General features: G+C 35.2%; 1 protein-coding gene across 1 annotated transcript in view; it reads right to left on the reverse strand.

Annotated features, from left to right (window-relative positions):
* LOC148952247 (uncharacterized) overlaps positions 1-27,053 on the reverse strand; it is a 75,484-nt gene that overhangs the window by 14,450 nt on the left and 33,981 nt on the right. Inside the window, exon 2 of the mRNA XM_089088894.1 lies at positions 1,334-1,409. Coding sequence (XP_088945020.1) covers positions 1,334-1,396 — 63 coding nt within the window. The 5' untranslated portion in view covers positions 1,397-1,409. The remainder of the gene's footprint in view (positions 1-1,333; positions 1,410-27,053) is intronic.

Raw genomic sequence — 27,053 nt, forward strand, 5'->3', positions numbered from 1 at the left:
AATGGACAATTCTTCTGGGCTTGATATGTTTTGACGGGCGTCTGCAGGCTGAAAAACCGCCTCCTAGCTAATTTATCTATTATGGGCTGCCTCCCCGTAGTAGCATAATATTTGCAGGCATGAATATATAATGAGTCGGAGGTAATAGGCTTGAGATTGTCTGTGCAGGATTTCGACTCTTGTTGATAGAAGAGCATCGCCAAGTGTTGAAAACCATGTTGTGACCAAGAAGGGCCCAGGATTGCACAAAGCCGTCCCTGCATATATGTTGCAGTCCCTGCATATATGTCGCAGTTCACGTGAACTCCAACATATATGCAGGGACTGCAACCTTACTCAGGCTCTCATAATTGTCACAATTTATTACGGGGTTTATTCTAATTTTTTACATAAACATCTGTTACAAAGGCGGATCTAGAGCAAAATATTGGGGGGGGGGGCAATCTGACAAGGGTGCCTATAATTGACCAAATTGGCAATTTTATTTAGAAAAAGGGAAAAAAAGAAAAAAAACTCGGAATTAGGGTGCCAGAAAAATCTTATTCAAATTATCAAATGAGTTAATTTTTTGTATCATTGCGTTCCTCCTATGAAAAAAATTTTCTGCGCTATTTACCAGTCTATTATTATCCCTACATGATTTAACCTGAATTTCAATAATATCCCCATTACTCAAGCTGGTGAACTATTTCGATATTTATTTTCGTTTTCTGCTATCGCATTCTACTACTGTTTGTTTTAGGCCTTGCAATTATTTGAGTGAGTGAACATTTACCCCTTGGAGAAGACAAGGCTATCATTATCAACTATTTATGATAATTCGGGGCTAATGCTTTTTAATTTATATTTATCTAAAAAAGGAAACAATGTGCTTAGGAAAAAAATAGTTCTAAACGTTATCAGAACTCCCTTCTCTAATCAGTTTATGAAATAAAAGTCCAAAATAGGAATAAAATCCTTTTTAATAGACAGTGTATAGAAAATTCACAAAAAATACCAGATATTTCGGTCACATATACAGTGACCGTCTACTGATGATGGTCACTGTATATGTAACCGAAATCTATGGTATTTTTTGTGAATTTTCTCTACACTGTCTATTAAAAAGGATTTTAGCCCTATTTTGGACTTTTATTTTATCGTCATGGAAAGGCAGTGTGGTCTCCGAAATTATCTAATCAGTTTAGCTGTCACTGCCAATCGGTAAACTGTAATACTCAATTTGATTAGTGGGATCAAATATAAAAAAAAAAAAAAATTGGAGTTCAAGGATAGTTTCATAACTAAATAACACTTACTAAAATAAAATTATGAAGATTAAAAAAAAACTTACTTCATATATATTGGCCAGTCTGTCATTTTTGTCCGCGTGCATCTTACTGGCTAGACAGCCCATGTCGCAACATTTGCTGCAAAAATACATATTCTTAACATACGTATTTTCAAATTTAGCAGTCTTAAATGAACGTTTTTTGTTACTCTAAATGTACATATAGTTCAATTGTACTTGTAATGTCCCATTCAGTCCGTTGGCAGAAATCAAATCTTAGCGTAAATAGCTGGAGTTGAAGAGGGGGACAGTACCCCAATCATTTCTGTTCGTAATCAGGTTTTAATGTCACTCTTGCCTTTGAGTTGATTAGAGTTGCAGCTACGACGGGAAATTATCAAAAATTATCAAAGAAATCTAAAAAAAATTCAAAAAAGGAAAATTATCAGAAACAATTATAAAAAATATACCAAGAAATATCATCCAATCGATATAAAAAATATTGACGCAAAATTATAACATATAACAGAAAATCCCTTACGGGCCGTATAGTATGCTCTGGCGGACCTTAGCTAGCCAACCCGTCATTTAATGGTAACATTGTCCGACAGTATTAATTTTTACTTATCTAATTTAGCATGAAATTAGACTAGATTTGAAAAAAAAAGTTTTTTTAAAATTTTTATCTGTTTTTAATGTCATGCCCAAGGTTACCCTAAATATGAGAAGTGCTACCATCCCCGATAACCCGGTTTTGAAATTAAAATTCAGCTTTGCAGACCAGTACTTCAAGAAAAAAGCTTCTTTAGTTGATTTGCTTTTTGAAATAAAGTACAATTTTCCAGAATAAACTATCATCATCGAAATGCAAGGGGATCTTTTTCCCTCTCAGCACCCATAATTTGTGCTGCTTCCTATATTCCTCCATATATGTAGTCTTCCTAATAAAGCAAGGTCAGAGGCTTATTCCGTAGGGATCCGAGTGATTTTTCGTGGAAAGTTTTAAAATGTGGACCCAAAGCGTTTCATTGATGCTTTATATGCTCCCTTAGCCATAAAAGAATCCACTGGCCAATACCCTAATAGATGGCGTACAACTATGTGAGACACTATAGCCATTAGTTTTAGTCTATAGACGATCTATAATAGCGGTTCATTTCTTATGGACCGCATGCATGTTCTGGGAAGGGATATAAATATACTTTCAATAATTATGAGATTTTTCGCTCTGTACCATTTCGACCCTGTGTGGGCTAAACTTCTGTGAGGCAAAATACCACAATTTTGCCATTTTTAATATAATTATCGATCTGTCCGTTTATTTTGTATGGACTTCGTCGATCTTTAGTGAGCCGCAGCGTCGCATTGTGGCTTCTGAAACTGAGGAACTCAATACATACGGAGTCTTCTTTATAATTTCAAATGGTTTAGCTATCTTATAGTATCCACTCGATAGAATTTTGGCTCTCTTTGGGTCGCAATTGTTTTGTTTTTTTCCAGAATAAATTAGCAGAAATAACCAATTTTCCGTGGTGCAATATCTGTAAGTAAGGAGCGACTCGACCCAATAGTAACCGAAGCTGTAAAAAAACAGAATTTTGATAATAAAATATAAACCAAAAGAAGCGCCTTTTTGTGCTAATTCCAAATGTATGAGATTCATTAAGTTTAATGCTACCCTTCAAAAGCTACGAGAAAATTTGCCTGAGAAAATTTGCCTGATTTTTTGAAAAGGGGGAAACATCCCCTAAAAGCCAAAAAATTGTATTGAAAATTGCACAATCAGATTCAGCGTATCAGAGAATATACTATATGGGCTTCAAACTCCCAGTTGTAAATTTTTTCTATTTTTTTTGCGAGAAGAAAGATCACGGATGTGTGTTTATTTGTTTGTTTTTTTGTTTTTTGTTCTTTCCAGGGGTGATTGTATTGAACCAATGGTCCTAGAACATCAGGAGAGGGCTCATTTGAATGAAAATTAAATATTTTAGTGTTGTTGTTAGGCGACCTAAAACATAGGAGAATAACTAACCCTCCTCCTACGCCCTTTTTCCGCATAGTCGTTTAATCAAAATTTCGAGATAGGGATTTTGTTTAGCATAGTTGAAAGATTCAATAAATATGCCTTTAGGGATGACTTGACCTCCCAAAGCTTCCGGGGAAAGGGCTGCAAGTTATGAAATTCCTCCATTGTTTACATATAGTTGCCTATTTGTTATTGGGAAGTGTTTAGACATTTTTTAAGGAAGGATTTTCTGCACGGGGGGGGGGGGGTTAAAGCTGGAGCCAATTTTCCCAAATAAAGTGCAAATGATAGAGAAAACTGAAAAACGCGCCATATCGTAATGAAAAAGGTTTAGGTTTACTAAAAGAACTGACCTGTTTCAGTAGATGCTTAAATCATATAGGCTTATCTTAGTTTTGACCACATTTTTGGAGAAACTAAATATCATGGTTACAGCGGCAGCTGCAACCATTTAAAGAGCGAACCACAGCCCATAGTAACCAAAAGTTAAAAACCGCGTTGAGAAAAAAGCTATCTAGTGAAAAAAATTGCCATCTGACACTGATTGAGGAACGATGACTATTATTTCGGTTTGTCTTAGAAGTACATGTTTATTGCGAAAAGAAATTTATGGTGATTTCGAAAAAACTTGAAACCCCCCCCCCCCAAAATGGCGTCAGATCAAAATGAAAAATGTACCATCGGAATCAGCATGGTCGAAAACCTATTAGATGGAAATTACTGTCCCCCTCATTGAACAACAAAGAAAGTCGCTTTTTTGCATCGATTGCACTGATCTGTCTCCCATTTTTTCTTTTTTCTTTTTTTTCTAGCAGGGCTAGGGGGTGATCAGAGCATCATAGAAAGACGTGAAATAGCTCAATTGAAAGGGAATTACATTTGTAAGTGCCCTTTTTAAGTGACCAAAGAGATTGGAGGGCAACTAGACCCCGTCCCTACTGGCCTCCTCCTCCCAAAGTCATCCAATCAAAATTTTGAGATAGCCATTTTGTTGAACATATTTAAAAGATCCAATATCTATTGTTTTATTGATTCTTAATTGCTAATAAATTAATTTTTTTTTAAACAAAGGAAATATATCTCGATATTGAAACAAATAATTACAGATCTATATCTTGTTTAAAAAAAAAAAAATTACGATTACTTTCCAGCTGATCCACTATTTTTGCAAATATGATGCACTCATTTTTAAAAGCATATCCCGGGAAGGCTCATTTTAAACCTATTACTCATATCTACGTGATGTTTATCAATTTTACCATCCAAAAGTGCCATATAGCACTAAAACGGCACTTTTGGTACCCCTTCTTAAGTGGAAGAGTTTGAAAGCATAAAGCGGTACCATTGCAATGATTATGGTCCGAAGCCCTTAACTGGAGGTTTATTGTACTCCTCACATATACTCCCCCTCCAGACCCTCTTAGTAAGTTTAATAAATCGCCTACTCATCTTAAAAGTAAAAGATTATTGCGAAAAAAAGCTAAAACTAAAAACTTTTCAACTAACAATCTACCAAAAATTAAACTTGAATTATCAACAGTTTTGAACTGAAGCTTTAAACTTCACTCTGCGATGAAGCCTGTGTGCTAGTTCTAGCGGCCTTACTTTTTTTTTAAGGAAGTTCTTGCCCCTTTACTTTTTTGCTCCTGCCTAGGTTTTGAAAAAAACACTCTTTTTTGGTCATTTCATTAGAAAAAGTAGTTATTTTTATTTAAAAAAAATGAAAGAAACAACCGAAAGTGCACTTTGTGGGAATGTGCTTTAAAGTCAATTTTATAAAAAGTGATTAGGCATAAATATAAGCTTTCATATTAGTCCTTAAACAGCTCTCTTTTGTTACAGTAGCCTTCTAGTTTCTGCTAGTCATTGGGTGATTTATAAAGCCCTGTCTTCATTATGGCTTTTTCTGGCGAAATCGGCAGAGTAAAAACAGCTTTTCTCATCGAAAAGAATAACGTTCCTGAAAAACGTGTATTTTTTGGGGAAGTATGGATAATGAACTTTATGTTACAGACTGAAAGATTTTCGTAGCTGTCAAGGTTGTTTGCAGTATTTTCTAGAAGTGTCTTATCTCCCCTAGATCGGTGATAATTAGAAATTCTATTAAAAATAATTTTCAGCTGAAACTAAGGAGTGACATTGAAATTTAAAACGAACATATGTTATTCCGTATAAATAAAAAGATCATGGCAACGTTGTTTCTACATTAAATTTTAATAAAAAACGAACAAAGATTAATTTTTAAAAAACAATTTGTTTCCGAGGGAATTAAAGAGCGAAGTTGAAACTTAAAACGAACAAAAATTATTACTTCACAGCCTATCTAACATATATCAATAAAACTAGTACAAATAAACCAACTAATTATGTTTCCCTATGTTTCTAGGATTATAGAAAACTAGTGCTTTACTGAAAACATTAAAGTCAAGTATAAAAAACAGGAATATTGATTTGGGAGTCAAAAGTGAGCTTTTAGCCTGACCGCAACAGACTAATCTTTAAAGCTATTTATAGTCTTGCACCAATTGTGACATCAGTAACTTTCATTATACAGAAATATTGGATTGATTTATCAGGTAGCATTTTGGTCTCATCAGCTATAATAAAAATAGTGAGTAATGTACAATCTTAAATTGTAATAAATATGCTTAAGTATTACTTGAAATATAAGATATAATATGAACTCTGGAAATCCGATTATTTCTCTCTACACACTAGTGAACTTCAAGCTAAGGTAGAAATTATAAAGCTAGCTTATAGCCCTAACACTATCCATGTAGCTAAACTTGGAACATGTCTTAAGGATAGTTCAGGATTGACCTTTTCAGAGCAAAAACTAAATCCAGTCATTGGACTGAGCAATTGTGCAGAAGTGATATCGAATTAAACGAAATTAAAATAAAGCAACCATCCAGAAATGCTTAATTTTTATTCCGTTAAAAGTTGTATTGATAGGCTTGCTTATTATGTACGGAGAACTGTATGCTGTAGTAGGTTTTTATTAAAGTGTCCATCTGCCCTAGCCATACAAATACATGAAAAACCAGTTAATCGGTTTATTTGTCCTAGTTTAACATTGAAAAATGGAAACGCTATTAGAGTGTATAAAATAATCTAAATAGTCTCTTATTCTCCAAGCAGTTTTATGCAACATTGATACATAGTGCAGTAACTGAGGATGACAGTAACTTCCCGTATGTCAATGAAAATCCCTGACTATAATATTGAAAATTGCGCTATATATGAGGGGGCGATCAACCCTTCTGATGTATAAGATTATTTATGTCTGTTTTTAAGCTTTGACATTGCTTTTTTATCATTTGAAAATCAAATAATAACAATATATACATCACATACTATAATTTTCAGCATGCTATAATTGCAGAGTACAAAAAAAAATGACAAAGCATTATGCAAAAGTATAAGAAAAATATTACAGAAAAAGTGTGGGAGAATAAAAAATTACAAAACCCTTAACAAAATACTACACAATATCATTAAACATCACGCATTCAAGATCATGAAATAGGGAGAGTCAAAACTAGCTAGTGTTTGATAATTTTCTGCTCACCTCAGCAAGTTTTGCAAAAACATCAATCGCTCTAAATTTTTGCATAACTTTCGTGTTATGGTATCAAAGTGGCAGAAAGAGCTAAATTTACTCTATCAGATTAAATATTCTTCTTTTTGAAAAAAGAGCTGTTAGATAGGATGGTCACAAAATACAGAAAATAACTTGCATAACTTTATATATATACACAGACACACTCACGCACACACACACACACACACACACATATATATATATATATATATATATATATATATATATATATATATATATATATATATATATATATATATATATATATATAAATCTAGGGTGATTTATATATATATATATATATAAATGAAGGGTGTGAAGGCTAGGGGTCTGAAGCCCCCCCCCCCAGAAGTCTTGTGACGAAAAAACACTTACTAAATATAAAAGAGAATTAGGTATTATAATAAATTTACTCGTCTATTTTATATATCTTTTTGTCAAGATAAGTGTTGAAAAATTCACCAATGTGCTGCTTTAAACTGCGTTTTACTGCGACTTTAAAGTGTTTCTTGGACAAGCTTTTGTAAAATCAATAAACCCTCTTCCTCAAAAACAATAATTATTATTCATATTTTAATTTATGTGACGTATTGGCACTTTTCACTTCGTCATAAGCAGAGTCCATGGTCGAGGTCCTTCCTAGAAGTCCATTGAGCGTTTCCCCTTTAAAAATCTCCTCGCCTACCCCCCTCCCCCGCCATAAAATTTCTCACTTTCAAAGGCAATAAATTTTGAATAATGTTGTTTGTTTTTTCATCAAATAAATACATCGTTTGTTCTTCCTACTTCTTTTACCCAAATTTACACGTTAAAGATAATGCATGTTACCAATAGAAATCCTGTATATAGATTACTTTAAATGCAACTTGATCCCCTAAAGTTACAGTTATTATCCAAACCCTTACGTAAAATAAAAAAAAGGAAAAAACCAGAAAGAAGTACTAGGTTCTAGAAAGCGGTAATAATCCAGAATATTTCAGATTTTAAGATATGAAACGTAAAAACGCGTCTGTGTTTTCATTGTTTATTTCTACGGACATCCAGGATTCATGTTAATTTTTACGAAAGTCTTAACAAAACCTATTGTTATTCTGTTGATTGTACTCTCATTAAAATCTTACAGATTGCCTAGCCAATAGACTCCGAAATAGGTTTACAAAACATAAATATATTTTCAGCAGTATTGGGAGGCTATTCCCTGCTGGTAAACTCCTTTCTTCAGAAGATTTGGAAATTGTTATAAGGCTTGTCGTAATAGTTGTAAAGACTGTTTCAATCGTTATAAGGATAGTTTTAATCATTATATGGCCTTATGGAACTGGGGCGGATCCATGATTTTCTTAGGGGGGGGGGGGATGCAAAACAGGTTGATCCGATAAACCTGCGCTAGGAGCAAGTTTAGTTGACGCAAACTTGCGTTAATTAAGTAAATTACTTTAGACTACGTTAGGGGGCGTGCCCCCTCGCCCCCTGGATCCGCCACTGTTATGGAAGTGATTTACACAAAAGCGAGTTAAAAGCAGAATTGGAGCCTTGACAATTTGGTATAAGATCTCCCAGACTAGATTCAGATTAGACTGGGATATTACAGAACCCCGTCCACAGAATGTAACTTTACCAAAAATGGAAAACGTGCCCTAAATGCTTATGATAGTAGTTTCTTCCCCTATGTTCTATCCTAAATTCCTCTTTGTTCTGCATTGCCAGTTTCACCAGAACGGCCGAACGGAATTTTTCTACCTTACTTTGACTTACTTTACTTGACTTATGTCCCATCCGTCCTTGAAGGCCGGTTTTGGGCCTCTTCTTTAACCAGTTCATTGATATGCCTACTGTAGGTGCTTCTGTTGTCGGCCAGGTGGCAGAGTTGTGTCAGGTTGTAGGATGAGAAGTTTTCTTTCCATCTCTTTGGAGGGCGGTCTCTGGGGCGAGAACCGTGTAATCTTCCATCGAAGGTTATCTTCAGAGACGAGTGCTAGCCATGCGTTGGGTATGTCCAAGCCATTTGAGTTGTTGTAGTTTTTTTTGTCCAGTATTGTAAATTTGACTTTCAGATTATGGAGAAGCTTGGAGTTGGAGATTCTGTCGTGGTAGGTGATAACAGTCATGTGTCGTAGTGATTTGGTTTCAAACGAAGCTAGGAGACATTTATTGTTTGTTTTTAGTGTTCGACATTCACAGGTAAAAATGAAAATCGGAATAATGAGGGAGAAGAAAAGTCTCATTTTAAGAGTTGTTTTTAAGTTTTTATTCCTCCTGATGGGCATCCGAGCTTTAAAACTGGAGTTCGCAAGTGTCAGGCGTCTCTTGATGTCTTTGAGTTGGTTGTTATCAGAAGTAAGTAAGCTCCCAAGGTAGGTGAAGCCTTCCACCCACTCAATGGTATATCCACCAAGCTGAAGGCTGAGATTTACCTGTGAATCGAGCTTGCGTGAGCAGCGCATGGCTTTTGTTTTTGAGGTGTTGATGGCCATCTTGAAGAGGTTGGTGGACGAGTGAACGCTGTTATCCTGAGATTATAGATCTTGAAGGGACTCGGCTATTAGGTCTATGTCATCAGCATATGCTAGTTTGTCTATCACCACTCCTCCGACAAGGGCTCCGGGTGGGTTGTCTGTGAGTGAAAGGGCTGCAGTTAGGAAGAAATTGAACAGCTCCGGTGATATTAGGCAACCTTGAAGCACTCCGGTAGAGGTTTTGAAGCTCTCGGTAAGTCCTTCCCTGGTCATGGCGCGACTACTGAACTAATCATACGTGTCTTTGATCTGCGAGATCAGATTAGATGGGATGCCAATGTGAAGAAGCATGTGCCACAGATATTCTCTCCATATCAGAGCGATAGCTTGTTTAGATTATATGAAAAGGTGGTAGATGCTGCGGCCATGTTCGCTATACTTTTCCATGATCTGACGAACAGTGAATATATGATCAATTGTTGATCTATTAGGTCGGAAGCCGGCTTGGTATTCCAGAATGACCATTGAGGAAATGGCTCGTATACGCCCAAGCATGACTCTTTTGAAGATTTTTGCTGCATGGCTGGTAAGACTGATTGGGATGTAGCTGTCGCAGACAGCTTTAGAGCCTTTCTTATGCAGGGGGATTATCGTGGCTTCGCACCAGGGTGAGGGGAAGTGACAATTTTCCCAAGCAGCTATGGTAATTTTGTGGTAAAGGTCAAGGAGTGGTTTGCAGTTTACTTTCAGTAGTTCGGGCTGGATTCCATCGGGGCCGGCAGCTTTGTTTGTTGGTGCTCAAGTCTCTGATAGCTGCTTCTATTTCAGAGTGAAGAGGGGGAGGGGACTTGGATCTGTAGAGGTGTTGGGGAAAGTGTCGAGAATTGTTGGGTCTGGGTGGATGTCCAGATTCAGTTTTTTTTAAATGGCTTTTCCATCGAGAGCGGATTCCGTCTTTGGATTGTATTTGGTTTCCATGTTCGTCGAAAAGGGAACACGCTTTGATGTCCTTCTTATCGGCCAATTTCCGCACTCTTATAAACATGTAGTGGAGGTCTCCTTTCTTGAAGGCCGACTCACATTGATCACACGTTTCTTTAATAAAAGCACGATGAGCACGTCTGATGGTTTTCTCTACAGCTCGTCTGAGTTACTTGTATCGGTCCCTACTTTATTTATCTTGCTTGTTCGTGAGTTGGCGCTTTTCGTTGCAGCGGGAGATGATCTCGTCTGTTATCCAAGGTTTCTGATTGTTTTTTTGGGTACCCGTGTGGAATGAGCGACATCATATATGATATTTTTGCTGTTAGTCACCAGGTTGTTAATATCTTCCTTAGACAGGATAGGTGGAGAGCTCGACGTGAGACCTTAGAAAGACTGAAAAATACTTAGAAAATTCCGTGTCAGAGACTCGGCTGAACAGAGTAGCAAATCTAAAAATTCACATAGATATTCCATGTGAACAAGAGGAAATGCTGGATATTCTGGCAATAATTGAACAAAAGAAGTAATTACTTTTGTGAGATAAAAATATAGAATTTTTAGGGAGCTGAAGCCCCCTCAAAGGTTCTATGTTGAATAGATATAACATAAATATTACAAAAATGGTAGTTTGATATATTCATTTGTCTATTCGAAATTTTTGGTATGATAAACGTAAAATTATCACCGTAATTACCGCAACTTCAAAAATTTTTCTTTCTTTTTATCTCTTGATAGATTTGTATAATAATTATTAAACCCCTCCCTGCTCAAGAAATAGTTAAATTCACGATTTTTACTTTTAATTTATTTATGGCATTAACAATTCTTGACTTAGTCATAGATGAGATAGAGGGTCAAGATCATTCCTGAAAATCAATTGCCCATATACCCCCTTGAAAAACTTTTTAATTTTTCTCACAACAGTTAATTAAAGATCACAAATTTAAAATTTCAAAACCAATTGATCAGTATCCATCTTACTTACTTCTCAACAAATAGATACATTTTTGTAGCTTTTTTCAGCAACATATGTATTTTTTCTATTATCTGCTATAGTTTTGATGTGATGAGGTTATAAATTCTTAAGAATATTAAATCAAATTCTGCTGGGATTGATGGTGTAAATCTAAGGACATTTAAAGCTATAATGATGTATCTACTTCCTTCTTTGCTTCACATTATTAACACATCCCTGACAACAGGCACCTTTCCAGATGCCTTGAAACAAGCTAAACTAATACCTCTGTTCATAGGAGGTTTGAAGTCAGATATGGGTAATAGGAGACCAATCTCAATATTACCGTTGTTCTCCAAGATACTTGAGAAAGTGGTCAAAGCATAGCATTTACTAAATACGTAACCTAACCTAACCTAGGTACCTTTTCCCCCCTAAACCCCAAAAAACTAAAGTTTTAAAATTTTGGATGTTATGACGATTGGTGGTTCTGACGAAGTTTTTCGTAGATGTTATGACGGATTTTGTAGACGAAATGACATAGTGCTCCTGACGGTTAGATGGTTAGGCGAAGTAGAACTATTATTTTTCGTTTAAATAAATAAATAAATAAATAAACCTTTATGGTCATCTTACGAAGCATGGCCTATTAAGTGAGACGCAGTTTGGTTTACGGAGAGGCAACCCTACTATTCATGCTGCTATTCACCTCGTTGATTTCGTAAATAATCAAATAGTTCGTGGTAACGAACTGTAAGTAAGGAGCGACTCGGCTCAATGGTAACCGAAACTCTAAAAAACGGAATTTTGGTACCAATAGATACATTAAAAGAATTAGATTTTAATTCTGATTCCAAATATATAAGTTTCATCAAGTTTAATTTTACCCATCAAAAGTTACGTGTCTCAGAAAATTTGGCAGATTTTCGAAAAAACGGGGAAAGACCCCCTAAAATTATAGAACATTAATGAAATTCACACCATCATATTCAGCGTATCAGAGAACCCTACTGTAGAGGTTTCAAGCTCCTATCTACAAAATGAGGAATATGGTAATTTTTGCTAGAAGAAAGGTCACGGGTGCGTGTTTATTTGTTTGTTGTTTTTTTTCCCAGGGGTAATCGTATTGACCCAGTGGTCATAGAATATCGTAAGAGGGCTCATTGGAACGGAAATTAAAAGTTCTAGTGCCCTTTTTAAGTGACCAAAAAAATTGGAGGGCAACTTGGCCCCCTCCCATGCTCATTTTTTCCGAAAGTCACCCAATCAAAATTTTAAGATAGCCATTTTGTTCAGCATAGTCGAAAATCTAATAAATATGTCTTTTACGATGACTTAATCCCCCACAGCTCCTCGGGGAAAGGACTGCAAATTATGAACTTTGCCCATTGCTTACATATTGTATTGTTGAGTTGAACGTATACCGACCTTTTCCGGAAGATTTTTTTTCTGGTGGGGGGGGAGCTGGAGGAGGGGGTTACTCGGGAGAATCTTTCCGTGGAGGATGTTTCTTTGGGGTAAGGGACACTTCTATGAAGGGGGCGCCGAATTGCCAAGCATTATTTAAAAAACGATCAGAAATTAAATTAAAAAAACAAGTTTTTTCAACTGAAAGTAAGGAGCAGCATTAAAACTTAAAATGAACAGAAATTATTACGTATATGCGGGGGTTCTCCCCCAAATCAATACCTCGCTCTTTACGCTACAGTTTTTTTTTGTGCTTTCAAAAGAGCTATCTATTCTAATTAAACGGCCTTTGTGATTCAGAGGTTTGTGAATTAAAATTTTTTTTAACTTTTAACGTAAAGAGAGTGGGATTGACTAAGGGAAGAACCCCATCATATGCGTAATAACATATACGTAATAAAAAAAACAATAAAAAAAACAAGCGATACGGCTCAATAGTAATCGAAACTTTTAAAAACGGAACTTTGATGTCAATAAATGTATCAAAAGAATGGGCTTATAATGCTGATTGTAAATATATAAATTTTTTTAAGTTTAGTGTTACTCATCAAAGGCTACGAGCCTGAGAAAATTGACCTTATTTTTTAAAGAGGGGGGGGAAACATCCCCTAAAAGTGAAAAAATTTTAATGAAAATCACACTGTCAGATTCAGCGTATCAGAAAACCATATAACATAGGTTTCAAGCTCATATCTGCAAAAATCTGCAACTTTGTATTTTTTGCCAGAAGAAAAATATACGAATTTAGAAGTTCGTTACGTAAGTTAATTTGTAAATTACGTCAGAACCAAATTTAGATACTGCCATTTAGCAAAAGAAAAGTAAAATTTTTATGCAAATTTTGTTTACTTATTCAATGACGGTGAGCCAAAATAAAAGCTGCATTAACTAAAAAACGATCAGAAATTAAATAAAAAAAACAAGTTTTTTAAACTGAAAGTAAGGAGCGACATCAAAACTTAAAACGAACAGAAATTATTCCGTATATGAAAGGGGCTGTCCCCTCCTCAACGCGACGCTCTTTACGCTAAAGTTTGACTCTTTCAAAAAACTTTTTTTTATAAAACAATAAAAAACTTCAGCGTAAAGAGCGCGGCGTTGAGGAGGGGACAACCCCTTTCATATACGGAATAATTTCTGTTCGTTTTAAGTTTTAATGTCGCTCCTTACTTTCAGTTTAAAAAACTTGTTTTTTTATTTAATTGTCTAGAAAGGGGCGAAATTCCTCTAACAGTATTCTTTGATTTTAATTAATTAAAAAAAAAATTTCAGAAAAATATTTTTTTAAAAGAAAAGTAAAGGCAATTTTAAACTTAAGCTCAACATATACAAATACATGTTAAAATTCAAACTAAAAACGACCAGAAATTACTATTAAAGAATAAATGAAACCCAAAACGAACAGAAATTAAATAAACAGTCCTAGGAAAAAACATACAACAAATAATAATATAAATCAATAAATAGATCTTATAGCGATTAATGCTTAGATTGAACATGAAAATTAAGCTTAAAAAGAAAAAAATATTTTGTTATTGGAACAAAAATAAATCTCAAATCGAACTTGAATTAGACAAGCAGTCACTGCGAATAAACATACGTACAACTAATACTAATAATAATGAAAAAATTAATCTTAAAACAAGTAAAACCTATATTAAATATGCAAATCAAGCTTGAAAGGAACAGAAATTACTACAAACAAGAGTTTGGGTATCGCCTCTTTCTTTCACTGTAAAAGTCTAAAACCTACTGCGTCATTGGCGCTTTACTGAATTAACTGAAAAAAACTAGTTTTTTTTTAACTGAAAGTAAGGAGCGACATTAAAACTTATAACGAACAGAAATTATTCCGTATATGAAAGGGGCCGTCCCCTCCTCAACGCCTCGCTCTTAACGCTAAAGTTTTTTATTGTTTTAAAAAATAAAGTTGTGAGAAAGAGTCAAACTTTAGCGTAAAGAGCGAGGTGTTGAGGAGGGGACAGCCCCTTTCGTATACGGAATAATTTCTGTTCGTTTTAAGTTTTAATGTCGCTCTTTACTTTCAGTTAAATAAACTTGTTTTTTTTTCAGTTAATTTCTGAACGTTTTTGAATTAATGCATCTTTGATTTTGGCTCACTGTACATGAATAAATAAAACGAAATTCGCATACTAATTTTCTTTTTTTTTGCTAATTGGTTTCTCGAAATTTTGTTCTGACGTAACTTACGAATTAACTTACGTAACGAATTTCTATATTCGTGTGTCTTTATTACGTATATTAGGGAGTTCGCTCCCTAGTCAATACTTCGCTTTTTACGCTAAAGTTCGAATTTTATTCGAATCTCAAACCCCTGAATCACAAAGGCCGGTTAATTAAAATAGATAGCTCTTTTGAAAGTACTAAAAAAAATTAGCATAAAGAATGAGGTACTGACTAGGGGGCGAACCCCCTCATATGCATAATAATTTTTGTTTGTTTTAAGTTTCAATGTTGCTTACTTACTTTCAGTTGAAAAAACTTGTTTTTTTTATTTAATTTCTGATCGTTTTGTAAATACTGCTGGGAAGTCTAGCGCCCCCTTCATAGAAATGTCCCTTTCCCCAAGGAAACATCCTCCATGGAAAGATCCTCCCCCGTAACCCCTACTCTGACCCCGACCCCTCCACTAGAAAAAAATTACACCTGAAAACGCCAGTATACTTCCCAAAAACCAAAACTATATTTAAACAATGGGAAAAGTTTATAACTTGCAGCCCTTCCCCCGGGAACTATGGGGGATTAAGTCATCCTCAAAGACATATTAATTAGATTTTTGACTATGCTGAACAAAATAGCTATCTCAAAATTTTGATTGGGTGATTTCGGGAAAAAAAGTTAGCGTTGGAGGGGGCGAAGTTACCCTACAATGTTTTTGTCACTTAAAAAGGGCACTAGAATTTCCGTTCAAATGAGCCCTCTCACGATATTCTAGGACTACTGGATCGATACGATCGCCCTTGGGAAATAAAAAAAAACAAAACAAATAAACACGCCAGTAGAAAGATCCGTGATCTTTCTACTGGCAAAAAATACAAAATTCCACATTTTTGCATATAGGAGCTTGAAACCTCTATAATAGGGTTCTCTGATACGCTGAATCTGACGGCGTAATTTTCGTTAAAGTTCTATGACTTTTAGGGGTTGTTTCCCCCTTTTTACGAAAATAAGGCAAATTTTCTCAGGCGCGTAAATTTTGATGAGGAAGATTAAACTTGATGAAACTTATTTAGTTGAAGTCAGCATAAAAATTTGATTCTTCTAATGTATCTACTGGTATCAAAATTCCGTTTTTTAGAGTTTTGGTTACTATTGAGCTGGGTCGCTAGTAGTAACCTATCTAGTACTTTCAATTACACATAAAAATATACATTGAAATTGCTGTTGTTTTCAATTACACATGAAAATATACATTGAATTGCGCAATATGTTATGAAGGACAAATTTCTTATATAATTTCTACTTTGTAATATATATGATATACATGTCTTTTAGGGTAAATCCGGGGTCAGAAAACCAGTATGTCCTGTTTAGATGTTAATATATTCAGTCATTTTTTTGTATATATTCAAGTTTCAAATTATAATTTTATACAGATTGAATAGTTCATTTGTTCTGACAATACCTATAGTTTACAATCATTTACATTGATAGAGATATGGAATCTTCTAAGCGACTTCTGGTGAGTAAAATTTTCTTATATCGTACATGAAAAATTAAAATAGAATTTGCATATTAGTTTCGGCAGATTTAATCCGGATATGAAGGGTTGCCCCCTCCTCGATATCATGCTCTTTACGCTAAAGCTGTTAGCACTTTCAAAAAGCTTCCTATTCTAATTAAAAAGTCCCTTTTTTTTTCTTCAAATTTCGGTAAATATTAAAAAACAGGGCCAATCAGATTTCTCACTATCTGATCAAGTTTAGCATGTTTACAAATTTGTTGGTTAAATGGCTTTCTCAAAATTGAGTTATGAATTAACTTACGAACTATGCCTGAGTACGGTCCAAGGGCCGCACTCAACTTAACAACCAAAAATATAAAAGAAAAATTATACTAAAATGCAGAATTTAAGACTATTTTTTAGCTTTTAAAACAACCCTAAGCATTAAAACTTCAACGACGTCAAACAGTTCGTGATAATGAACTGTAAGTAAGGAGCACCCGTCCTCAAAAGTAACCAAAATTCTAAAAAACAGAATTTTTGATACCTACAGATATATAAAAAAGAGTCAACTTTTTATGCTGATTTCAAATATATAAATTTCATTAGGTTTAGTCTTACCTATCAGAGGTTACGAGGCTGAGAACATTTTCCTGATTTTTGAAAAAAAGGGATAGACACCCCTTAAAAGTCAAGTGATCTTAATAAAAATCACACCAATAGATTTAGCGTATTAGGGAGCCCAAATGATAAGGTTTCAAGCTCCTATCTGTAAAAATGTGGAATTTTCTATTTTTTGCCACGCAGAAGAAAGATCACGGATGCGTGTTTTTATTTCATCGCGACTGACATGCAAAAATTAGCGGCGCAATATAACTAAATTAGCACGTATATATTTAGGGTAATGAGATACAGAAACCTCCTGGGTGTTACAATTTTATAGCTTTTATGAACGACGTTTGAAAGACAAGGAAGGTCTTGGGAGCTATTTACCTAAGCTTTGATTCTTAAATCGTTTGTACATTTTTATAAGCTTTTCCTTTCAATAGAAAAATTTAATTGTTGATATGGAAGGAGAAAAAGTTCTTCGCTTACAATGATTTATTTAGTCCAGGTTAACTGCTTGTGTCATTTTTTCAACTTTTGGGGGTTTGGTACTGTGATATTGAGGGGGGCCAGTGCCCTCTCATAAGCTAAATAGTTTGAAAACTGAAAATGATTTTTATTTTTTAGAATGTTGTTGATCAACCATCGCAGCAAAAGCGCGCAAAAATGGATGAAACTCAGGATAGCACTGAGACGGGATTAATTGAATCATTGAATGCAATCAGATCAACTGTAATTTGTCTCGCGCCCCATTCCAAAGGAAAGAAGGAATCTGCCGAGCTAGCTGTGTTTATCGAAGTAACTTTTAAACTGATATTCTAAAAATATTTTAATAATCTAGTAAATCGACTTCTTATATGCTTGCAATGAATAATGCTATTCCTCCCCCATCTCTCTCATTCTCTCTCCCCTTACTGTCTCTCTCTCTCTCTCTCTTCTCTCTCTCTCTCTCTCTGTCCTTGTCCCTGAGAACTGACATGAAAGTAGCAAAAGTGAACACATTGTCACGATAAAAATTTTTTAAACATGACATTGCTCCCAATAAAGACTTACCTAAGATTTTATTTCGTGAGGAGACGGGAACACATCCTCGATAAAAACTACACGTAAATAATGAAGAAGACAACGCTGCCTTTCCATCATAAACAACTGATTACAATCAAAACAATAGGAAAATTTTTTCTGAAGACAATGGAATTCAAAACTTTAAATGAATATTTCCCCCCTATGCCTGAGTACGGCCCAAGGCCTGCAATCAACGTAACAACCAAAAATATAAAAGAAAAATTATACTAAAATGCAAAATTTAAGACTATTTTTTAGCTTTTAAAACAACACTAAGCATTAAAACTTCAACGACGTCAAACAGTTCGTGGTAATGAACTGTAAGTAAGTACAAGTGCAGTCTGAATTTGTAAATATACATTTTTTTTCTCTCCGTATTTTCAAAAATAAGGCAAATTTTCTCAAGCGCGTATTTTTTGATGAGTAAAACTTAAATTTGTTTCTAAACTATTCTATTTCATTTTCTTTCATTACCATTAACCAAATTAGCAGTATATAAGAGACTGGTTATACCGCAGAAGTAGCAAATAGCTTGTCCTAATTTTCCATAGATTTTTATAAAACTTTACATGTAATTTTTCTTTTAAGCAAGATGTTTTCTAATGCAAAAAACCATTATTTCTTCAAACAAACTCTATATATATATATATAAACAAATCACTATTTCACAGTTGACAATTGAACAACTGTTCTTAAACTGGGATATGTTTTTGCACTTAGCTTTGCGCATATTTAATCTTTTATCAAAATAAGCCATCGAGAAGGTTGAATATTAATCCGACAAGTTTAATTTTAATGTTAATCGCTCGTTACAAAGTAGGTTTCAAATTAAAGGATGTTTTTATCGTAGATGAAGAGACATTAACACGAGAAAAAGATTCTTAACAATTTCAAATGTGACATCACATTGATATCAAAAACATCATTCGCACGAAACCGTCTTGGACATTTTAGGGAATTATTTTGATAAAACAGTTAGACATGTGAGAAGTTATTTCCGAAAGGGATTTGAGGCTTTAGCCCATCTAGTACGATAATAAACCAGTTATGTTGGTTCTGAGGCTCGTTGTACTCAACCCCAACTCGGAAGGGATATTATAAAACAATTCCAAACAAAACTCCAGATACCCAAAGGTTCATCCAGCATTTTAATTGCACTTTAATTGTTGATATTGAAGGAGAAAAAAAGTTCTTCGCTTAGAATGATTAATCTAGTCCAGGTTAACTGCGTCCAGCACTTCAATCAAATCCGTTGCCAAGCGACATAGGAAAATTCGGATTGTCGAGAAAGTTACAACAACACCAGCAACCAATATATGGGATTCATGCCCATTAACCGAGGCTGAAGATCATTGCTTCATATAATATACTGCCTCGGTTGAACGATGGTCGGGTTTTATTGAAAATTACAATCAAGAAGGACAAGCACTAGAGCTGGATCCCTATTTTGCATTTTTATTCTGAAATTTTTTTTTTTGAATAAAACCATTAGTTTTATATATCATTCTCTTGTTCTAACTTATCCTCTAAGAATAAGAATTCATTTTCCTAACTAAAACAATATATATTTTTAACATGTTCAGTTGTCATTATGAAAGAAATATGGCAATGTAACTTTTCTTTCTTCTTTTAATTGTTCAGGTAGTGTGACAATGACTATGAAAAATTGACATAGTTTATTAACTTTATAAAAATAATGGTTATTTCACATAGAAAATAAAACCTTTTTTCTACAGATTAATGAAATAGCACCACCACCATTGAGTGATGAGACATCAGCATTTACTGGACCAATTCTATCACCGCCAATGGAGTTCAGAGACGAACCTACATTAGTTGTAGATAATATGGAATGGCAAGGGGGTTTCCTTAATGATGTTTTTGGGGAAATGGCTAGCCTAGACGACTTAAATTGTGATATTGATATGATTGAGGATCCGGAGTGGGCAGATAGTTTTATGCGTGAGCATTCAGGGGATGTTACTAGTGCATCTGAACCGGGTCTCATAATGAAACTCTAACACTGGACAATACAGGCTGGCTCGATCAATTGTCCCCAAACACCATGGAATATGTGCTATCGGGCTTAGGGGCCCTCATGCCATCTCCAACCAATGTAATTGAACAGACTGGGAGTGGTGGTGTTATTGACAATTCTGTGTCACCCCCCCCCCCCATTCCGCCTAATGATATAGCTAGTACTAGTAGTAATACAACAACAACAACAACAACACCAGTATCCCCTCTTCCAGAATTTCTTCTCTCCAACTCTGCGGTGTACCACACAATGGTCTACAGCACCAAATCCGGTGACCCCTTCAACTGTCTAGTGTCGGGGGATATAATAACAGATCCCTCGGCCATTACACATTCATATAATAATAAGATTCGAGCCATTCTTGAACAACAAATGGAGGTGTGGGGAGTGGGGGTCAGTTTAAAAGCATCAATAGCACTAAAAATATTGTTTTAAAATGAGAATGCGGGTGAGATGTATTCTAAGTACTTGCACACAGAGATGTCGGCAATTCGCCTCAATTTATAAAATTATGGGTAATATTTTATTAAGGAGGCTAAGAGCATACAAATTACGGAGTAAAATTATATCGAGGGGGGTAGTATATCTGTGGCTTTATTTATTGAAATTCTAAGTGTTAACATATGTAGGTTTAAAAAGGAGTTTATCGTAAGATGGGGTCATAGGGAGAGGGCTATATTTTTGAAATATCATTCAGATTTAGAGGGGTGTAGGGGGATACAACGAATCTGTTTCGATACGAGGCTACAGTGTTTCAAGTGTGCATTTTTAATTGCCACTCGGATCAGCATCTGTTTGTAGAGAGATCAATGAGGGGTGGGTATGTTTTTCACGGGGATCGTATCATGAAAACTGATCCGAGTGGACAGCGCACCGATGAAAAGTCGGACGCAGTTCTTTTGGATATGAATTCTCTTTACCCATCGGCAATATCTCACTACTGTTTTCTGTGTGTTAATTATAAATGGATTGAAAATCTGTTTACCTAGAATTTTTCTGACATTTCTAGTGTCTATAAGAATGGGAACTAGGGATGGTTCTTTTTAAATTGACGATGAAGTACCCATGTCCGTACAAGACCCGTTAGAAGACTTTGTTTTTTCGTGTATACATTGGTCAGTGGGTAGGGAATCTCTAAGTCCCTAAAATTTATCTTTAGTAGAGGACGGGAGTATGCACTGGGTACCTTCAAAACAAAAATTACTTGCCGACCTCGACCCGAAACAGAATATCGTTGTTCAGCAAGTGCTATTGAAAAGGATGGTGTCCAATGGTTTCAAGGTCACAAAGATTCATAAAGCACTCCAATTTTATCAAAAGCTTCACATGAAAACGTTTATTGACACCTTTGTCAGTAAGCGTTCACAAGCGAAAACGAAAGTTGAAAAAGAAGTCTATAAACTCATTTTGAACTCAGCTTTCAGTAAACTGTGCGAGAGCGTACGAAACAGAAGTCAATTTGACATTGTAACCAATCCCAAAGATTGTGCTCTAATCATTGCGGATCATAACTTCACATCGTTCACAATCATAGACTCTGATATGGTGCTCCTACACCGTAAGAAAAGAAACATTGTATTAAATAAAAATATTGCAGGCGGGAGTGCAATAACTGAAATATCCAAGAAACTCATGTTGTCATTTTATTATAATGTATGCAAGGTACAGTGGCCGATTGAGGGACAAGTTCAAGTGTATTACAGGGACACTGATTCACTCCTGTTAAAAGTCAAAACTGAAAATCTATTGAATGATTTGGAAAATGGCGAGTACATTAGCTCACGAATGGACTACACTAATTGGGACGAATCCCTCTACCCAGAATTAGTGAAACGTCAGGCCCCAAATCAATTGTTAATTTTAAAATCTGAAACAGGTAGTGATCTGTTATCAAGTGGTGTGTTTTCTGGACCTAAGGCTTGCTTTGAGGAAACGCACAGCAAGGATATCAAACAAGTTTCCAAGGGGGTACCTACACACTTTTTAAAAAATAATTTTGACATGAGTGTGTATAGAAACTGTGTAGAACGTAGTTTAGTGCCAAGTGCGAAAGTCATGGCGATTCGCTCTTTACAATTTAAAAACTACACAGTTAGAGTTGAGAAAAACGCCATGTCTGCCATATCGTAAAAAGTCTATGTACTTAAGGATGGTGTTAAGGTACTACCACACGGTCATTATTTAATTTCAGACCGAGTTGAATGTATAGAGTACAGAAAACAACTCGGTCTAGAAAAATTAACTTAAATTCATTTAAACAAAAGTATAAATTGGATGGGAGGGTTTTTTGGGTAATTGGGTGTTTTTAATTTTTTTTTTTTTTATCACACAAAATTTTCAATGTGTGTGTGTGTGTGTGTGTGTGTGTGTGTGTGTGTGTGTGTGTGTGTGTGGGTTTTTATGTGGGTGTGTGTCAACGGCAGATAATTTTCCAATTTTTATTCCCCCCGGCCCAAGCCCGCCACCGCGCGCCCCTGCTTCCCGGCGCCCAGCGCTTCCCGGCCCGCCCCTGGCCACCGCAGCGGCCGCCCCCCAGGGGGAGGGGGGACCCCAAAATTTAAAATACTGTAAATAAAAGTGTTTGATATTATTATTTCAAGTGCTTTATTCTAATAAATGTTGTATTTTTTCTATAAATAAATAAACAAAAAAAGTGATATTTTTTCAAGTGCCTATGTAAATGTTGTATTTTTTATTATAAATAAATTAAAAAAAAATGTGTATTTATTTAGGTGTTTTTTCTATGTACCTATGTAAATGTTGTATTTTTTATCGTAAATAAATTAAAAAGTATATTTTATCACGTTTAATGTGCTTTCAATGTAGTATTTTTTTAAAGTATTGTTAGTTTTTTATGTATACAATAAAAGAAAATATGATTCTTTATTCATATTCGTCTTCTTCTTATTATTATTATTCTTGAACGGAGTAGTAATAGGGAAATTATTTAGTCATTAGACAGCCATAGTCTAAAGTTAGTTGCCTAGGTGAAGTGTTGAAGGGAACATATATCAATTTAAAACACCATTCAGATCGTTGCTGTGTGGACTGTCAATGTCGCGCAAAACAACTCTCTTAACTAAAATAATTAAAAATTGCGGTAAAATTTTTTTAGAAAAGCCAAAAAAAATCTACTATTGTTACAGTATTTGGCAGGAGTCATACGATAAAATAAAAGCAATTGCTGCCACCACGGGTTTGGTGCAGATACAATTCATACAGGGACTTGATGTTTTCAACATTATTGAACCAAACTCTTGGCTGATGATTGACGATCTGGCTGAATCTATTGAACAGTGGTCCCAGCAAACGCTTCAATCGTTCACTGTTCACTCTCATCATGAAGAGATTTCCGTTACTCTGGTTCTACACAACCTCTTTCCTCAGAGCAAATGTATTCGAAAACTTGCATTGAGTTGCAAGTGCTTTCTAATATACAGAGTTGTTTATGATTCTCGTTCGCTAATAAACCTCAAAAAAAAAATCTATTCAGGTGCCCCTAAATTTATGCTATCAGCATACAATAAGGCAACTAATAAACCCTACGTTTATATCCTATTGGATCTTAATCAAAATACACCCGAGGATCTGCGTGTAATCACAGATATTTTCGATAATGAAATTACAGTATATCTCCCCGTGAACACTAAAAAGACCTATTAGTAAGAATTATGACCTTGAAAAAAATACGTGAAAAGGTGTATTTGTTTTTTGGTATAAGCACTTGCGAGCTTTAGCTTAGGGAAACAATACTCAAACGTGGTATTGACAATGATTTCATTAACCTAACATCCGAACTTTACTTCAATTTTATCGAGGGTAATGTTCAACTGCCAGAAGTAGTTAAGCAACAGGCAAAGCAACATCGTTCCATTGTACGTGCAATGGCCTCTAAAAAGAAAGGAAAGAATTTTAAAAGGAAACGACTTCTTCAGGCTGGCGGTAGCTTTTTCACACTTTTACTGCCAATAATTGCAGGACTTGTAAACAGTTTTCTCTAGTGAGAATGGCAAAACCCTAAAAGTTGACTCCAATAGATCTCGCTCTCTCACCCGTGGAACACTTTGAGAACAATCTGAGTAACTTCCTTGACAATGAAAATATTGAGGATGATAAAAAACTGCTTTTACTTCAAGATGCACTTCACCGAATGGACAAACACAAGTCCTATCGGTCGAAGCCCACTTCTGCTGGTATTTATCCCAAAAAAGAATCATCTCCTTAGGAGTCTGCTGCTGCTGCTGAAGCAGAACTAAAGAAGGGGAAATCTGATTCAAGTGTATTGAAAATTGGAAATCTAATACCTCGCTCATATTTTGAACAAAGTAAATAACTCCTAGTCTATCTCTTGGAAAGTGGTCGAAATCACATTTAAGTTGAGAGTAATGGGGAAGGGATTATAATTCGGGGCAAGAGCTATAATCAACCTGATTTAATCTATGACATGGTTAAAAATCGTATAGGACTATTTTAATTTGACACTCATCTATACAACTTTCTAAATACATTAAACTTCCCCAAAAGTCTTATTGGCAATAGACAAATTCTAAAAAATTAAATGCATGTGCATCATCATCATCATCATCAACAAAATCAGAACAAATAAAAAATGATCATGAAAATGGAGAAGAAGAAGATTTAAAATAAATTTCTGAAAATACGAACACATCGCTCATGGATCAACGGAAGCGGAAACGCATCCTGTAAAAGTCACCACCTTAATCATCAACAACATCAACGGCCAGTCTACAAAAGGGTAGCGGACGTTACACAACGTGTTTACGTTCAAAATGGCTGATGTTCTGAAAGGTGTTTATGAAAATATTGGGGAGGCGGGGAGTTTAAGTTCCCCCACCACTCTTTCCAAAGTCACTGGTGTTCACACTAAAAGTGTACAAGACTATCTACAAAATGAATCAAGTTACATTCTGCATATAAATCCAATACTTTGTGCCGATTAATATCATAAATCTAAAACCTTTTACCCATTGTATATAGTGTATGTAGTTCTCCTGGCTCTAGATGAGGTTCAACGACGTCATAATATACTACACAATTATATCCGACTTGCAATCAGTTTTTTTAGTCGTTATGCACATGCGAGTCCATTACGATCAAAGAAAAGTTTTGAAGCTGCTAAGACCATTGAAAGCATTTTTGAACAGGGTTTATATAAAAAAAATTCAAACAGATCGTGGTAGAGAATTGGTTAATTCTCATGTTGCCAAAGTACTAGAGAAATAGAGTACACTGCTCTATCATAGTCATAGTCCTATAAAGGCTGTATTGGCCGAACGATTGATAAGAACTATTAGACTTTTAATTTCAGGAAATTGTACATTGAAAAATACACCGCCTTTGATTGATGATTTAGATAAAATCATGTTGATTTATAATCAATGATCTCATCGGTCATTGTCCAACTCAACACCAACGGAAGTTCATCATTCTGGACATGATAAAATTGACGCCTTTCTTAAACAATATTCCAATGAAATGATTGTCAAGAAGAAGAAAAATAAATTCAACTTTAGTGATACTGTTCGAATTGATAGAACAACTAATGTTTTTGAAAAGGGAAATTACTTGTGGTCCACAGAACTTTTGAAAGTGGCAAAAATCCTAGACACTAAACCCATAACTTATCGTTTGCGTGATACCAAAGATGAAGAGATTCTCGGCGGCCTTTATGACTATGAACTACAAAAAGTTAAAAATAATAGTGAAATCTATCAAATTGAAAAGATATTAAAGACTCGTACTCGCAGGGGTAAGAAACAGTTATTTGTTCGGTGGCTAGGATACAACTCTGATTTTTATTCTTGGATCGGTGTTGAAGATATTGACAATGCACAATGATTTCTATGTAACTTTCATGTCCAATGTTTCCGATCCTCTCTACAACGACTTGAATACGACAAGTGATTTTTGGACAAAACTCTCCCCCGCCATCAAATTTGACGGTGCATATGAAGTGGCTCTAGTCGACTGTATTCTCAAAAATACCTATGACATCCTGAGAAAGGTTCTTGTGTATGATATAAAAGTTATACCACTCGATTGGACTATGAATGGATTGGGTTATATCGACTATGAATGGGTTGAAGCACTTAAATTTAGTGACTATCCACATGGCAAATTGAAATATATTGAATACGACAATATGACGGATTTGTGTTGTAAAATCAATAGAAAAATCTCACATCGTAGGAATGGTAAATTCCATTTTAATTACTCATTGGAACATGATAGGATTTACATTACCTCGCCTTTTGACACTGAAATTACTATTCTCGATGATAATCTGAGAGATGTTCTTGGTTTTAAACAGAATATGATCAATGGTGAAAATGATGGCACTGTTTAAGGGATGAATCAAGTTTTTCGCTGATTATCCGCCTGGTTTTGCCTCGGACTCTTGCATATTTCTATATGCATCCTTTGTGGAAACATCGAGAGTCTGTAATTCAAATGTCCCCCTCCTACGTGTTCTTGAACGAAAAACATCTTATGAACTTATTCATCACTATAATATAGATCATTTTCAGTACGTTCCTGTAAACACTTTGTATTTGGAACCCTGTCAGTTAACACTAAGAAGAGAATTGGGCTATCCTTTAGCAATAACAAAAGGCTTAGCAGTGATTACATGTCATTTTCGACCCATTGCTGGCGATAGCACAATCACCTAAAATGAACAATAGGAGAATTCCGTTTGTCTGTCCCGATATCGATTGCTCTGTTGGTGCTTTGAGTCCTCGTCAATTAGGCAATGGATTGGACTACTAGAAGGGGCTTACAATAATATCTGGCTTTGATCTTGGTAGCTGGTTTGCTAGTCTATTTCGTTCTGCCCTGCCCCTTGCCAGAACATATCTTGAACCTGCTGCATCGAAT

This window comes from Artemia sp. Qi Xiang Cuo, chromosome 5, assembly GCF_049724085.1.
Source record: "Artemia sp. Qi Xiang Cuo chromosome 5, ASM4972408v1, whole genome shotgun sequence".
Classification (NCBI taxonomy): Eukaryota; Metazoa; Arthropoda; class Branchiopoda; order Anostraca; family Artemiidae; genus Artemia; species Artemia sp. Qi Xiang Cuo.